Source organism: Mustela nigripes, chromosome 18 (genome assembly GCF_022355385.1).
Source record: "Mustela nigripes isolate SB6536 chromosome 18, MUSNIG.SB6536, whole genome shotgun sequence".
Classification (NCBI taxonomy): Eukaryota; Metazoa; Chordata; class Mammalia; order Carnivora; family Mustelidae; genus Mustela; species Mustela nigripes.
In genome coordinates, this window is record NC_081574.1 from 13,969,980 (window position 1) to 13,987,150 (window position 17,171).

The 17,171-nt window shown below is 46.1% G+C and overlaps 1 protein-coding gene across 6 annotated transcripts in view; it reads left to right on the forward strand.

Moving 5' to 3' along the window:
- STOX2 (storkhead box 2) overlaps window positions 1–17,171 on the forward strand; it is a 210,246-nt gene that overhangs the window by 91,382 nt on the left and 101,693 nt on the right. Inside the window, exon 1 of one of the 6 annotated variants that reach the window (XM_059384450.1) lies at window positions 9,782–11,453. The exons of the other annotated variants lie outside the window; for them this stretch is intronic. Coding sequence (XP_059240433.1) covers window positions 11,288–11,453 — 166 coding nt within the window. The 5' untranslated portion in view covers window positions 9,782–11,287. Of the gene's footprint in view, window positions 1–9,781; window positions 11,454–17,171 lie in introns of those variants that run through there. 6 annotated transcript variants of the gene reach the window in all.

Here is a 17,171-nt window from a genome sequence, read left to right on the forward strand (position 1 = left end):
CTCTAATGGTTTGTCTCCCTCTCAACTTTCATCTTACTTTATTTTTCCTTCCTTTCGCCCTACGTTCATCTGTTTTGTTTCTTAAATTTCTCATATAAGTGAGATCATATGGTATTTGTCTTTCTCTGATTAACTTATTTTGCTTAGCATAATACCCTCTAGTTCCATCCACATCATTGCAGATGCCAAGATCTCATTCTTTCTGACGACTGTATAGTATTCCATTGTATATATATACACCACCTCTTCTTTATCCATTCATCTCTTGATGGACATCTAGGTTCTTTCCCTAGTTTGGCTATTGTGGACATTGCTGCTCTAAACATTGGGGTGCACGTGCCCTTTTGGATCACTACATTTGTATCTTTGGGGTAAATACCCAATAGTGTGATTTCTGGGTTGTAGGGTAGCTCTATTTTTAACTTTTTGAGGAACCTCCATACTGTTTTCCAAGAGTGGCTGCACCAGCTTGCATTCCCACAAACAGTGTCGGAGGGTTCCCCTTTCTCCAGCTGTGTTTTACATTTAGGATATTACTCTCTATTGCAGATTGTCTATGCCCAGAAAGTGGGTTTTCAGCTCACACCGTCGTCACAGTTCGTCACAAGGTGAAGAGTAACCAGGAGAAGAATTTCTAACACACGAATCCGGCTGGTTATCTTGTGGCAGAACACTTTGAGGAGTTGTTCAACATAAAGATGCAGTATTTTTCATTATAAACTAATGAGAGTTAGTAATCTTGCTGGTACAAGGTTGATGCCACTCACGACAACCTGAGAAACCCACCACTACTGTGATTTTAGCTAGTCTGCTGGAGTCAGTCAAGTATGAGCCGAACGTCCACGGAGACATTGTGTCCGGTTGTGGCAGATGTCCTGGTGGCCCCCGGGAGATCTCAGCCTACCTCCAGCAGCGTGGCTGGGGAAGCAGAAATCTCTCACTGTCCTGTACACAGGGTAAGCCTGACATGTACACAAAAAAGGGAGAGTTACTTAATGACTTATTACTACTATTTCCAGGCGTGTCAGTGGGTCCACATTCTACATTTTCTTCTTTCAATCTGTGTGGGGGGGAGGTGGCTCAAAATTTTCAGTCACTCCATTCACTCAGACTGTTTCATTCTCAATCTTACTGGCTCATGTGGGAAAGCCTGGTATGCATCTGTTTGGGTTTCAGAAAAGTACTGGGCCTTTCCAGAGGAAGCCTATCCTTTCTGAGAATGTGCGTAGTCGCCTCTGGCCTTGTAAATGGCTCTGTTTTGGTGCCGTCTTTAATCACTTGAAGCCTTGTGAGCATGACTTTAGGTTCTTTAAATGAACAAATAAATCTGCAACACGCGTTCTTTTGCAAAGACAGCTTTTCAGTCTAAGGAGGATTGAAGAGGTGGTTTCCAAGCTGGACGTAGGGCCTGCACCCCGAGATAGTCGTGAATGGGGTTCTCTTAGTTGGCTGAACAACTAGATGAAAACTTTTCTGATTTTCTGAAAGGATTTTAAGCATTTTGAAGAGAGACTTAAAGCTTGCTAAAAGATCCTCATCAGTACTTTTCCGAAGAACAGGGCAGAAGATAGTCCTAACGATGTGCCTATTCAGAATCAAAACCCATTCTGAGGTTTACCTCAGGTTACAAAACTTGAACAGAAGTCATCTGCCTCATGGTCAGTGTCAAAATCTTATCAGAGAAGATCTTAAATAGTTTTATGATTTCTAACTGTGTTCACGTATGATTTGGGGCTTCTCTGTGCTAGTTAATAGAAAGACTGAAACGTTTAATCTTTTTTATGACTACACAGTCTGATTTTTGGCTTCAGCTATCTAATATTGAGCCAAATTACTGATGATCAATTTCCATTTTTAATTGAAAAACTTATTTTGAAGTATGTATTTAAATAAGTATATTAGGCATATGATTATACATACATATATATATATATATATATATATATATATATATATCTTATTTTAGTTTTTGGTATTTAAATTTGTAAAACAGTCTTATTTCATTGAAGATTTTAGGTGACCCTTTATGTGTCTTTGGTAAGTGACACTGGCTTTCTCTTTATGGGCAGCTGCTGCTTCCCCAGTGACTTGACTCAGACCTTTGGGACAAAGGAAGGCAGTAGAAACTGGGAGGAATGTGGTGAGGACTGGGAGTGGTGACGGTCATGGAATGGTTGGGAGGGAGCCGAGAGAGAGAGAGAAGCATAGGCTGGTTGATTCCCATGTTCTTGCTCTATGAGACTGGATGTCTGGGAGCGCCATTCACCATGCGTGGAAAGGTATGTCAGAAAGCCAGAGGTTGGGAGAGAGGGGATAAAGATGATTAATTTTGTGTAATGGGCAGCTCGAGTTTGATTATCCGTGGAGAATCTGGGGAAAATAGTCAGTTGGCAGTAGGGAATAGGGATTTGCCGACTAGGGGAGAAGTCACATGGTAAGAGCTTGGGGAAAGCTTTCACTTACAGGGTTAACACTAAGCAGAGGGTACAGTTGAGCTCAGCTCGGGAGACCGACGGAGTCCAGAGAAAGCCAGTGTTTCATGGGCAGAGGAGAATTGAAAGGTGAGTTGAGAGCCAGCAGACAGGAACAGCAAAACAGACAAATGAGAGACGCACTTTGAAAGGAGAACAGGGGTTGCCTGGGGGGCTCAGTCAGTTATGCATCTGCCTTCGGCTCAGGTCATGATCCCGGGATCCTGGGATCGAGTCCCACATCCGGCTCCCTGTTCAGCGGGGCGTCTACTTCTCCCTCTCCTTCTGCTGCCCACGCCCCTGCTTGTGCTCTCTCTCTCTCAAATAAGTAAATAAAATCTTAAAAAAAAAAAAAAAAAAGAGGAGAGAGTGGAGACACCAGTACCAAGCAAGAACCCAGAAATTACTAACATCGCCGGTGGTTTTTACAGTGTAGAGATCATCAGTTAGCAAGAAAAAAATTGTGTGTATAGTATTTAGGAATTAGATAATATTGAGAAGTATGAGAATAAGAGCCAACGTATGTAGCATAAATAATAAGTGCTACAGAGTTCAGAAAGGGGGAGGGTCCAGAAGTAAAACGACCTCTCGGTTTCTGTGTGTGGAATCACCAGTCCATAAACCTTGAAGGTATATCTGATCCTCTCTCCTCGGTGTGTCCTCCTCCCCTGTCCCCTTGTAAGATCAGCTGTGTAGGTCTACAGGTTCTAACCATGCACACTTCTCCATTCTTCCAGTGAGAACTCAAATTCAGACTCGCATCGTGTCAGCCACACTATTGCTCTAGTCTCCCAGCTGGTCTTTGGGCGCAGGGCTCTTTCTTTTCCAGGTAATCCAACACTGTATTGGAAAAAAAATTTTTTTTGAAACAGCATTAGAGAGGTATAATTCAAATGCCATAAAATCCACCCATCTTTAAATGTCTGGTGTGTGTTGATACATTTGTGAAATTTTCAGCCATGGCCACAGTTCGATTGTAACAATAATAATAATCTATTTGTAAGTACTACCCAGTTATGTCTCTCCTTTGCTCCATATTCATTATGCCCCATTTCCTTGTGAGTTATGCACAGTCTCTTCGTCCTGAGTCTTAAGCGCTCCCTCCACCAACTGTCCTGCAAAACCTCTCTATCCCTGTTGCTTACTCTTGGGTACATCTCCCTTCTTTCAGGTGGATGAGACCATCAGCTTCCTCTGTTGGTTTCCAACTCCGTGTTGTTGCTCAGGCTACTTTTCCAGTTGGTAGGAATGGAGTGTTAGAATGGAGTGTTCATTAATATTCCTCCTTCTCTTCCTCCCTTCCTTCCTAATACACATTTAAGGAGCAAAAACTCCAGTGTCTGTAAACCTAAAAGGAATCTTAAAAAATGTGTTCTCTTGATCTTTCCAAATTCAGATGCGTCCTTGAAGGACCCGTTTCCCACTAATAGCTGGGTGGCGCCTGGCCCGGCTGATTTGCTTCTGAGCGTGTTCCATGCTCCTGGCCTCCCTGACGTTAGCCTGTGTTTTCACGGGTGATGAGGGAGAAGAGGTGTGCAACCACTGTGGGCAGGTCAAATGACCAGTCGGCACTAGCTCACCCTCCTGGCGACAGTGCATGCACAAAACCACTTCTTGAGGGTGGCTTTGTTTCATGTCCTCCATTCTTCTTCTTCTTACCATTTTGATGAAACACACATTAAAAAAAACCAGTTACCATTTCGATGATGTCTGAGATAGTGGCATGAAGCCCATTTCCATTGTTGGGCAACCATCAACCTCCAGAACCTGCTCGTCTTCCCAAATGCAAACTCTCCTCGCTCATCTCTAAGCCCCCTTCCCCACTCTCCCTCGGCCCTGGTGACCACGATTGTTCTGTGACTGTGGGTTTGTCTACACTCGGTACTACCCCATTTAAGGGGAACCATACGGTCCTTTTGCGTCTGGCATCTTTTCACTTTGCTTCATGTCTTCACGGTTCACCCACGGTGTGGCCCGTGTCAGAAGGCCTTCTTCTTTAAGGCTGAGCACCCTTCCATGGTCTGGGCAGCCCACCTTCTGTTTGCCCATTCATTGATGGACACTCAGGCTGTTTCCACCTTCTCTGGACTCTCTTCTTGATCCCAGTGACTTTAACACTTGAATCCAGGTGTGTGAGGCGGTGAATGCTTCAGCTCCTGAGTAGGCTCTAGCCGGACTGGGTGTCGTTTTCGTCTTTCTTGGTTTGTGACCCCCTGAGCGGATGCTGTGTATTTCAACTCTGCAACTCAGCAACACCCACCGCATCAGCGTCCTCACTGCTTGCAACCTTGGCCCCCACGGGAATCCAGTCTGTTCTGTTAATCTGATACAAAGCAGGGTTCACAGATGAACAAAAGGATCTAGAAAGGATTCAAGTTTTTAAAATGCTTCCCTCCCTTGGTGTTCAATGGTAATAACATTGCCTAGCTTTTACTGATGCTTTCTACTTGTTAGTAGTGAACCTCACATCCTCTCTACGAGATTTGAGAGAGATATTGTTACCATCACAAGTGACAAAACAAATGGAACTCAAAGACTAACTTGTCCCAGGGAATGCACGTATACTGGGCATCCCTGCGCTGTGCCACCCTGCGTTACTCCGCTGCCATCAGTCTGGCATTGAGACATGCGCCGCATCACAGTGGTGCCAGTGCCCTCCGTCAGCAGGCCTCCCAAACTCAGGCCCCTCTTGGTTACTTCTCCTTGGTCAATCTCTCCATCTCTGTACGTCACTATCTTTGAGGGTGGCACTTGCTGACAACCACTACTCATTATGGCCCTGGCGGGAGTGAATGGCAAGTGACAAGGAAATGTGTTTTCTTCTGTGGATTTACCACGTCTTGGGCTGTTTCAGCCACCACCTGTCTAGCATCTACTAAGAAAGACCATACGTGCTGGAGCTTTCTGTTAAAATGGTAACTAGCAGTTTGGAGCCTGGATTAAGGAAGACAACATGTGGGCACAAGTGCCCTGGGGTTAGAGCCTTGGTCAGCTATCTTAGTTAGCCGCCTTCGGAGGCCAGCATGTCCGGGGCCCTACGGATGCGCAAACATGTGTATATAGGGATGTAGGAGTGTAGATATGTGTCCCATAAGACATTCCCCCAATTTCCCATCTCACAAGCCTCTGAAATAGCTAAATAGCTCTAGTCCTTCAGGGGCATGCTCTTTTCCAGATTTACAACCTCAACCACACAACTGCCTGACTTCAAGGGTCTTTTATTTTATTTTATTTTTTTACTAATCAGCTCATTAGTCAAAGTAACCTATTAATATCATCTGCAAATCATGTTTTTGGAAGAAGCAGAAAGAGAAATTACTATCAGACTTAGAATTCGGAATTTTAGGAGTGCCTGGGTGGCTGAGTCGGTTAAGCATCTGACTCTTGATTTCAGCTCAGGTCATGATCTCAGGGTCGTGAGATGGAGCCCTGTGTTGGGTTCTGCGCTGGCCACGGAGCCTGCTTGAGATTCGGTCTCTCCTTCTACTATCTCTCTCTCTAAAAAAATAAAATAAAAAGATCAAAATAAAAAATGAAAAAATTTAAAGAATTCTGATTTTTGTTTGACAGATACTTTAATCACAAAGTTCCAGGCACATATCACATAACAGTGTGATGATGCTTTCCTTTCTGCACACTTAGATCTCTTACCATTCCACTCATACTTGGGCAGAAAAATGAGGCCACAGGCAACTTTGGCTGCAGCTTCAATGGATGTTCCATTGAGGAGTCACAGGTTGAGGAGTCGAATATGCCAGTGGGAGTTGTCAGTGTTCTATGAGTTCGCACCCCTGCATCCCAGGATACTGTGTGCTTAGGAAGTCCCGGTCTGAAATTTGTCTCTTCTAGGCTACAGGGTCAAGGCTTAGACCTGTTACCCCTTATGTTTATATTGATGTTTATTTCACTCATATCAGCCTTTACTCCAGTGATTCAGTTTCTCCCCGTTCTATCCCATGTTCAGTCTGTAGTCAGTATGGGCTTTCTACTTCTGAGGGGGGCTTTCTGTGCACAGCAAGGATTGTTTACAGATATTTAGGTCTGTAAGGTTCAGTGTGCTAGAGGTGCAAATTCAAAAATCGGATTTTCTTTTACTAGAGATACACATTGAAAAAATAAAAATGTGCTGAGGTTTTTAGATTCAGTGAGCTGCGTTTGTAAATTTAAAAGAATAAAATAAAATAAAAACTGTAACTCTTGGGGGAACTTTGAAAAACATTTGATTAATTCAAATTTAGACTAAAGTCCCTCTACTCAAGGATTAGTTCCATTTAGAAACACAGTTAAGCACATTCCCTTAAAAACTTAAGTTGCAGGGCACCTGGGTGGCTCAGTGGGTTAAAGCCTCTGCCTTCAGCTCAAGTCATGATCCCGGGGTCCTGGGATCAAGCTCTGCATTGGGCTCTCTGTTCTGCAAGCAGCCTGGTTCCTCCTCTCCCTCTGCCTGCCTCTCTGCCTACTTGTGATCTCTGTCTGTCAAATAAATAAATAAAATCTTAAAAAAAAAACTTAAGTTGCATTTATAAATTTGGTATATTGAATTTTTAAAAAGCTATTAGTATGTATGACTGGGAAGATTTCAAACAAAATCTTCCAGACTACTAACTCTGGCTTCATTAGTCATCTAATACATGCCAAGTGGTTCTAGCCACTGGAGATGCAGCAATGAACAAAACAGAACAGTGAGCAGCAATGAATAAAACAGAAAAATTATTTGCCTTCATGGAGTTTATATTCTTATAACTCTTAAGTTCACTAAACTCTTAAAAACCTAATAAGCTGAAGTTTTAAATGAGAACTTCAAAGTCAGAATTCTTGATACCTTTCAACTTAAAGTTACAAGTCTAAAATTAAGTGTACATTTGGATTAGAATTGCAAAGCAAATGTGTATCTAATATATGTCTATAATCTGATAGTCTCTAATCTGATATGTAAATACCAAGTGTACAAATGATTCTTAAGCCTGATTTTAAAAAACACTAATACTGTAAACCTGGTTTGCTTTATCATTTCTCCATTTATTTCTAAACTTTCGAGTACTGAATACTGGATTATGTAACTGAGCTTCTGTGAGGTTCCTAACCCAGTTCATAACCCAGATACATGATCGTCTCATGTAGGTTATGTAGGTTAAGAGACTTGAAATTGGTGGGATGCGGGACCTACAGATCGCATATGACCAGAGTGAATGTTTCCATGGGACAGTGGACACACTGAGCCTGATTTTAGCAGTGACTACGATAACAGGATTCCACGTCCACTTTTTTTCAGACAAGATCAGTTTCATAATATGCTATTTGCTAGATTCAAGCCTTTACTTCATAACCTTTTTTGATGTTGTCGTCTGATTTGGATGGATAAATTACACAACTGTCCCTACCTCGCCTACTTGACCATCTGACCCCATTCAGCTGCTCCAACCCTGTTCTGATTCTTCTGTGTCTGGGTCTTTGACCTTGCCTTCAGCGGTACTCTGTTTATGGGCGCTAGACAATGCCACTCCCCTGCAAGGCCAGCATTCAGAGGTGGCTGAGTGTAGCTCTCCTCCCCAAATCTCCATCGACTCACCCCAGTTTTTTCATACACACTGAGTATTTTCTCAGTTTTAGATCAAGGACAATTCAAGCTTGTTCTCCAGCAAATTCCTGGCTGACCCTTTCCTTCAAACAGATTCCCTCTGCTGAGCCCCTTCTATATAGAAATTCTAAAACTATCCCTTGCTTCTTTGCTTAAAACCCTTCAGCAGTGCACACTGCACTTGGGATAGAATACAAAGCCCTTAATGCAAGTCCTTACATGATCTGGCTCTCGCCTTCCTCCATGACCTCATCACACGCCTTTCTCTTATGCTCCAGTTCCAGCCACACTGGCCTTCTTTAACTTCTTCCAACAGAAGCTACACTTCTTTCCTACCTCAGGTCCTTTGCATGTGCTACTATTCCCACTTTCTGTAGCACGGTTTTCCCTACTCTTTGCTTGGGTGACTCCTCAACCCAGCCTCAGATGAACTGTCATTTTTTTAAATGGAGGGTTTTCTTCTTCTTCGTAGAAAGTGTTACACTTTGTGCATTTCTATACTTACTACCGAGACCATTAGTTGTGTGGGGCTGTGTGTGGTGTTCTGTTTGTCCAGCATGCATCACAGTGCTGGCATATTCTAGACAGTCAGTAATTCTTTGCTGAAAGAGTAAATACCACAGTGCCACAGCAATCACCATTAGCCTTCAGTCATAACTGTAATAATCATTCATATCACCACTTTTGGCTCATGGGAGGTACTGAGTAATTGTATGTTGAATTGGATTGAGCTATCTAAATGTCAGTATCTCAAGCAGTCATTAATACAATTATTTTATATTACCTCTATGTTTCTGGACTCATTTAGCCTTCTATAGCTTCTAATGCTGTAGCCTTTCTGTTCTCACAGTAAAGAAGACATTTTAGCAAAATGTGCCTTTTTGGGGGGCTAGGCTTTCCTAACTTTTTAAAAGTGCCACTGACCGTTAGCTGATTGTCTTACAGATAGTAGTCAATTTTGTTAGGTGTAAATATAAGTTCCGTATGATACTTAGTGATTTTATTTGTTAGCTTGTCTGTTTACCTTCCAGCATCCAAGAGATGGATTAGTTCCGCTGGCTCCAGGTGACAGAGCGCAGCCTTAAGACACTGAATGGAAGCTCTAGTTCTAGATTATCTAATGCTTGTGGCTTAAGCCCCGCCCCCTCCGCATAGTTCTTCAAGAACCTTGCAGCGCCCCCCTCCCATTCAAACCTCGGAATAGCATCGAATTGCGTTAGAACTCTTGAGTTTTAACCATTTAGATCCTTAGAGCCTGCTGTTTTTCTGGGTTTTGCTTTTGTTTTTGTTTTTGTTTTGCTGTATCAGCCTGATAAGATCATAGCCCCGTAAAGATTTCATATCCTTGTCTCTGCACCTTGGCAGCTGTGTCTACGAAACTACAGCATTTAAAAAAAAAAATGATTTTGAACGTTGCATCGTTAGTGATTTTTTTTTTAAACGCAAAAAAAATTTAAATGAAACAATGCTGGAAAAGAAAAATCAGGTTTATTTGTGCTGCTTATCACGCCCGGGCATTTTTGGAAACCCAAACGGGGGTATGAGCGTTTTGAAAACAAAAACAAAAAACGGCAGCGGCCCAGCGTCGTCGGGGTTCGCAGCATTGTGACCGCGCGCCTTTAACTCGGCGTGACCTCCGCGTCCCGGGCCCCGCGCCTCGGCCGGGGCGGCGCATCCCCCCCCCCCCCCCCCCCCCCTCGCGCGCATTGTTGTCCTTTAGTGATTGGTTGCTGGACCCGAAGCAGCTGTGCAGAGCCGGGCGGTGTAAAGAACCTGAATGCAGGTTAGCGGGCGGCTGGTGACTCACACGGGGGATCGAGGGCGAGAGAGGAAGAGCCGGAGGCCGCCCCCTCTGCGTCTCCCAGGCGGCGTGGACCAGGTGCCCCGGCGTTTGCGGCTGTCGCAGGGGCTCCCGGTGGCGCCCCCTCCTCCGGCTCTTGCCCGCCTCGGGGTTGGCGCAGGTGGGGCAGGCAGGGCACCGCAGACCTCCCGGTTCCCACCGAGGGGGTTCTCGCGCTCTCCGCGAGGGGGAGGGAGCATCCTAAAAATATGTAAATATCCAAGCGCTGACTCCAGGCCGGGGCACCGGCCCGCGGCCCCCGCGCCGCCGCAGACTGTTTTACATGAAAAAGAGAAGCCTGCCGCGATCGGTGCTCTAACTTAAGGCAGCTCGGTGATTAGCATGAGACTGGGCGGCTGCCCTGCTTCCTGCCCTTCAAGAGCCGTTCTGCGCGCTCGCGACCGAGCGGCGGTGCCACCGTGCGGGTGTGGATCGGCAGGCACGGCCTCGTTGGCAGCCATGGCTCCCGACGCCCCCTCGGCCAGTAAGTAGGAGCATGCATGTGTAGGGGGGCACATGCGTGTCGGCGCGCGAGCGCGCGCGCGCACACACACACACACACACACACGCACGCACGCACACCACCCTGAGCCTCGCAAGGAGGAAGATTGACGAGGCGCTGCAGTTGCGAGGACGACTCGGGCTCTTCCTGGACGCCGCAGGAGCCCGCCTGCCGCAGCTGCTGTCTGCAGAGCCGGCTCGGCTCCCCGTGCACACGCGCCCCCCATCCGAGCCTCTGTAATGAAGACTGCCTCCCGAGGACTGCAGGGGAGGCAGAGCCAGCCTGCGCCCGGGACTGCGGGCCGCGCGGCCGAAAGGCCCTGGGGGACACGACCTGGACCCTGTCAGCCCCACGCCTCGCTCTGAGCCGCCGGGTGCCGAGGGCCTGCCGCCGCCCCTCCGGCTTCCCGGGCGCCCGATCCCGGGTCAGCCCCGGAGGCCTCGGCTTCCTCATTTGTTTGGGTCTTTTGTGCCGTGGCTCACAGTTGGCTAAGCACTCCTGCGCTGAATCGGGCCATTGTCTGCGCTCCCATTGCTTTCACGCTGCAAGTCTCGGCGCCCCCACCCCGCCCGCCCCCTCCCCGCCTCCTCCTGGCCGGGGAGCCTCCTAACGTGCCTTTCCCCCCAGGAATCTGGAAGCTATAAGCCGGGCGGATTGCAAATGAAGTGTAATGCATTGTGGGACGTGTGTAAAATCGGAGCCTTCGCCGTGGGGGTGTGTGGGGGCGTGGGGAGGGCCGGACCCGCCGCTGGCGGTGTAGACGCCGACGAGGAGGGGCTGGGAAAATGTGCGCAGAGTCCGCCCGGGTCGTGCCCGGCGTAGACGGATGAAGCAGCGCGCTGCGCCCCGGCGCTGAGGCCCCCGGGATCGGGGCGGCAGGTCGCGCGCTCCCCACCATGAAGAAGACCCGGAGCACAACCTTGCGGCGAGCCTGGCCTAGCTCGGATTTCTCGGACCGGGCCTCGGACCGCATGAGGTCCCGCAGCGAGAAGGACTACCGCCTGCACAAGCGCTTCCCCGCGGCCTTCGCGCCCCAGGCTTCGCGGGGCTACATGACATCAGGTGGGTACCCGCGTTTCCGTCCCCCCCTCCCCCGGGCCGGGTCCGCGGGGCGCGCTCGGTGCGCCGCCGCTGCCGGGGTGCTTAGGTGGGAGGCCGGCCGGTGATGGATGCGCTAAGTTATGGGGAAAGCAGGGAAAAATTAGCTCCCATCCACCATTTTGTACCTCGGCAAGATCCACAGCAGGCCCTCTCAATATGGGGTTGGAGAGCTATTAGTTAGGTAAAATGAGGGAGGGGGCCGTGCCGGGCGTTTGGGCTGCCGGAGATAAATGACAGCAAGCTTCTGGCGCGGCAGCTTTTGTGGCCGCCTGCAGGACCGAGCTGCCGGCTCCTGCCTTGTGGCCAGTTATCCTAGTGGGCATTTCAGCAGCCCCGGCTTCTTAAAAGGGAACAGGTTCCGTGCACGGTTCTGGATGGCCTGAGTCGGGGAAGAGCCCCCACGGACGCCGCAGGCTCATCCGAGGTGCACGCGGAGAACTCCGTTGGCGCTCATTGAATGCATTCCGTGGGGTCATGGTGTGCATGCGGATGGAACGCTCCCATGATTCGGTGTGGATCTAACATGTGTGGCTTTGAATTAGGCTGTATGGAAAGCATGGAGGCTGTGTTTGCAATCAGGCAGGAAGGACGAACACAACGGTACACGGGAGCGAGGGCTGCAGGAAAGGGCTGATAGAGTAAAACGCAGTGCTGTTAAAAGCGTTTTGGAAGGAGTCGGTTCCTTTAGGCAGCACGACGGAATGGCTTTGGTTGTGACTTGGGAACCCAAGGGCTAGGGTACTGGAGGAAATGCTGAGGGAGGAAAATCCTGCAACTCCTTCCTTGTTTTCTCCTTACGGATTGCCGACCACTTGTACGCAGTGATGTAGAAGACATCAATTTCTGTTCCTTCTTCATTTCGAAAGAATTCATTTTCTGCCGAAGGTGATGTGATGGAAGAGCTGAGGCTGTATTTGAAACCACACACTAGTCGGAGTCATTCTGAGCCCTGTCCTAACTGGCAAGATTGCTTTAAGCTTGTGGTTGGTATTCACAGTGTAGCTCTGCTATCTTTCCCCTAAAACAGCAAGTTTTGTTGTTGTTGTTTGTTTTTTTAAGCTGGGGCCTGGATCTCATGCTTTAAAAATGTCATGTAACCACATTTCCATAAATATAAAACCTAAATAAAATAACCATCTTTTTTATTGCAAAATCTGGCAACAGAAGGATGTTGTACTATTTGGGCAATAAGATTCCCTTGATTTTTCTCTTTCATGAAAAGCCAGATTTGCAAAGTGACAAGGACAGTTGATACTTTAGTAATTTCAGTTAAACACTGCTGTGGTTGCTACATTCTTCAGACGTGGGATAGTAAATTTTGAAACACACCTAAGTCGAAATCTAACCGCAAAACACATATGTACATAAACGCATGTCTGCACGGAGTGTTTAGATAATCCCAGGTTTCAAATGGTTGGGTTTGAATGTCTTCATTCCACACTGAATGGCTCCCCTCTTTTTGAATCCCTCTTCAGCAATCAGTACTGACCCCAGGTGTTAGGCTCTAGGAGGGCAGGTGGCCATAATTTCTTCAACAACCCTGTGAGTTCTTTAACAATTTCAGGCATATTCCCATGGAGCCTGTTTTTAATCTGTCTTTGGCTTAGTTCATTACCAGCACATTTTCATTATTTGCTAAAGTACTTCTCTGCAGGGTCTTTTTGAGGGCTTGGGGAAGAAACTCTTAATTTTATTTGATTCTCTTTTCTTTCATTTCTTGACCTGCAAATGGTAAGCTGGTCTTAGAGTGATATTGACAGATGAGCTGTTTCAGGTTGGTGGTTTTCTATGCAGATTGAATGTTAGGTACCCACGGAGAAAAGAAACAGGAGAGATGGGGCAAGAAGAGCTGTCATTCATTCAGCATTTTCTGGAGTGTCCCCTAAGAGCAGAGTGCCTTGCTAGATTCTCATGGGGCTATAGGGTTGGATATAATATGGTTTTTCCCAGGGATGGAAAGCTATCATTCATGCATCATTATAAATGTTAGCTAGAACATAGAATACAAGGTATTAGTGCTAATGGAGGGCAATAGTAAGATAGTAATATTAAGACAGACACTTACAATAAACACTGGGAGAATGGATGAAATCAGTCATGTGCATCTTTTGTGTGTGTGGGGGGGGGTATCTTATCAATTTCCTTTTCAAATATGGCTCTTTTCCAAATCTGAGGCCTGATAGGAATAGAGGGTATATTGAAACATGCAGAGATCATTTACAGGAAGTTTCTCCTCTTAAGAAATGTAAAGGAAATCCACTTGTATCAAGTTAGTGACTCTGGATACAAACAGAGCCTTTGTCACATAAAATGGAATAGAAAATGAAGCGGATGAGAAACCCATGAGTCTTTTCATATTTCTTCTTTCTGTTTGTCCAGTCATTTGGGATGATGATGACTGGTATTATCACAGTTCATTTTCACTAAGAAGGGTTTTTTTGTTACTGAGTTCAAAGGACAAGATAAGTTACCCAGTTACTTAAGGAACTTAAAATAACTTCAGCTGAGACTCTTTTTAGAAATCCATCCCTCACCCCAACAAATACTCCTAGAAAATATGGGGGGAAATTAATTAATTAATTAATTAATTTTTAGCTTTAGAAAAGGAGAAAGAGAGAGAGAGATCCTTGGAAGTGTTAATAGCTGTTGTTTTGGTCTGGCGTACCTGTCATGCAGTAGATACTGGAAGTTTCACTCTGTTTATTAAGGCAGAATTGCAGGCGTTCCATAATAGCTTTCTAATGAGACAGCACCATTTCAAACAGCCCTCTCTCCACTCATAAGTAATTACCAGTTTGAAATGTGATTTATAGCAATAGGCTTGACATTTAGCCTGGGCTTTTTCATATAGCTTCAGGATAAACTACATGAAAACTCAAGAGGTTCGGATAGGCGCATATAAAACTTAAAAAGAGATCCTGTAGAAGCACAGTTCAATAGAGAATTCTGAAACTTTAAATCTTGAAAACCGCAGCTTTTATGACTATGTAAGCTCCCAATTCATGCTACCAAATCTAAAATAATCCTAAGAATTCACAGGCCTCCTCCTGGCAACCAGCAAGTCCCGGGGCCATGGGATGAACTCATTGTTCATCTTGAATATTAATTTCCCATTGGTAGTTTCTGGACAGAAGGGGGGAAAATCTTGCCTTTTGTTCAAATCAAAATGAATAACTCAATGTGCATTGCATTCTCTGAAGAAGAAAAGAGGTTAGATCAAATGGAGGTGGGATCATTCTTCTGCATTTTCTAAAACTAGAAATGACTATAGCAATTAACTAGAGATAAAAGTAAACCTCCCTCCCCTAAGAGGGAAATAGCTGTATAATTCCTAGTGCTTTACATATGAAAACATGATCCCAGACCTCCATGGGATAATTTTCAAGGGGCCAGAGCTTTTGTTGGTGAAACTGTTTAGAGCCGTGTCTGTTAGTGGTGTGGCCAGTGACCTCTTCACACAAATCAGGCTCCTGACTCCATTTTCTTCACTGCCCTCTCCCCTAGCCCTGGCTGTTCCATGTGTAATGCCAGCAAGTTCAGGGGCATTCTGTAGATCCGGTTTGGAAAGTAGTTTTTCCATGAGACTGGTTCTCCAGGGCATGTTCATAAAACGGGGTTGCTTAACGGGAGATACTTCCAAAGTCATGGCTCTTGCAGACGGATACTTGGCATTTTAAAGAATAGGAAAGCAGACAGTTTTAATATTATGGCTTTAAAGGATTTGGAAAGACAGAGTCATCAGAAAGGCCCAAATAGACACGTTTTAAGAAAATTGAGATCAGGTTTGTCTGCCCGTCTCACTAATGCCATTGGTGGGGAGGAATGACCAGCCCACCACTTTTGATGAGCTTATTTGTTTTCATTTTATAGATACGAATTCTGGGGCACAGCTGATGGCGTGTCCCAGTTCCTTATGTTCTGTTATTTTAAGAGACGTGAGAGTTTTCTGGGAAGAGAGCATGGACACTCGAGGTTCTAATCTGGGCCTGCCACCAACCAGCTGTGTCCCCGGCGAGTAACATGACCTCCCTTCCCGTCTGTAACGGGTCCTTCTGGTCCCCACTTCCATCACAGCATTGGGCCCCGCGGTGCCTCCTTAATGAGCCATCACAGGACTTCCGAGCACTCACGCAGAAATCGTTAGATATAACCTTTGCCCTTTCTGCTTATTGGAGTCATGTGCTTCCCCGTATGTGGGATATGCGGGCACAGTGCTCATTTTGCAAGAGAATCCTCTTTCCCGCCATCCCCCAGCATTGCATTATATATGCCCAGGGCTTGTCCCGGCAATCCGAGTAATGGGGGTGGGAGATGATGGACCGAGCTCTAATCGTACGCAAATCTTAATAAAACAGCATCCTGTTGCCTCCTTGGCCCTCTTTGCCGAGGTCCATTTCCAGCCAGCTAACTCCAACTGTGTTTTAATTTGAAACTACCTGTGTTGATTCCTTTCATCAGGCCAGTGGAAGTGAGGAATGTTACACGTGGTGGTGAATGACTTTATTCTTTATTTCCCAGGAGAACATGAATGCGCTCACAAAAGGTCACCTCTCTTGGTATTTCAATATCTTTTACACTCTCATGAACGTTTTTATTTGAAAAAAAAAAAAGAATATGAGTATATTGTATAAAAAGCCTTCACATTTTTATACCCAGAGAGCAATTCTGGCTTAAATTCCCTGTGCCCCTGAGAGTTAGGACAGTTCAGACAATAGCATATTCTTTGGTACACGATTGCTTATCCTCAGTTACAGTTATAACCAAGAAACAAAATCTGGTTAGATCCTCACTGGTGGCAAAACATGCTGACTTTCGAATTTAGGACAGGCTTTTGGAGATTGGTCCAGAAGCTGCGTGGAGCTTCCTCTGTATGGGATAGAGCAGAGATTTTCTTAGGGTTCGTAAGAATGTAGGCGGTAGTCAGCTCTAAATTAACCTTAGCCGCAGTAACTCCAGAAAGAAATGACATGGGTAATTTTTAAGGAGATAGTAAACTTTTCCTTAAGTAGTTAATCCCCAGACTATTTTTATGTGACATTGGAATGTGCAACCAGTTGGTCAGAAAATCCACTTTCTACTGCCTAAATATTTCTAAAATCCGCCCTTCCTCTTCCTCTGTGTCGCTTAAATCTTCCTCGGTTCTGTTATGGTATCTTCCAGACTGACCTCTCTTCTAGTCTGGTTCATCCTTCCTGTGTCCCTGGAGGGCTTTTGTGTCATTGTTACATCATTTCTCTTTCCAGTGTTTCTCATCCCTGTGGACGAATTCCTAGAACAAGGCTCCTTGTGGCATGACCTCCCCCACCTTTCTACCTCTCCTTCCAGTGCATTCCCCAGCACCCGGTGCTCTAGGCTCGGGAGTCTTCCCTTCAGCAATATCTTGCTGCCGTGTTGTGACTTTTCGTAATGCCTCCTACCCTGCCGAGAACGTGCTCCCCTTCTTCAGAGGTCTGATGGAATCCTATGAAACCTTCCAGAAGCAGCTCATACACCCCCTTCTCTTTCCATCTTCCTCCGTGTCCTTTTTGGAGTCCATCAGTCCCATGACATCCGTTCCGTACATCTGTCATAGCCACGTGGCCACATCAGGTCACGCCACGAGTTCCCAGGTGGGTCTCCTGTCTGAGCTGCTGAGTTCCTGGGTGGCAGTCTGTATTCTACTCCTGGCTCGCTTCTGCC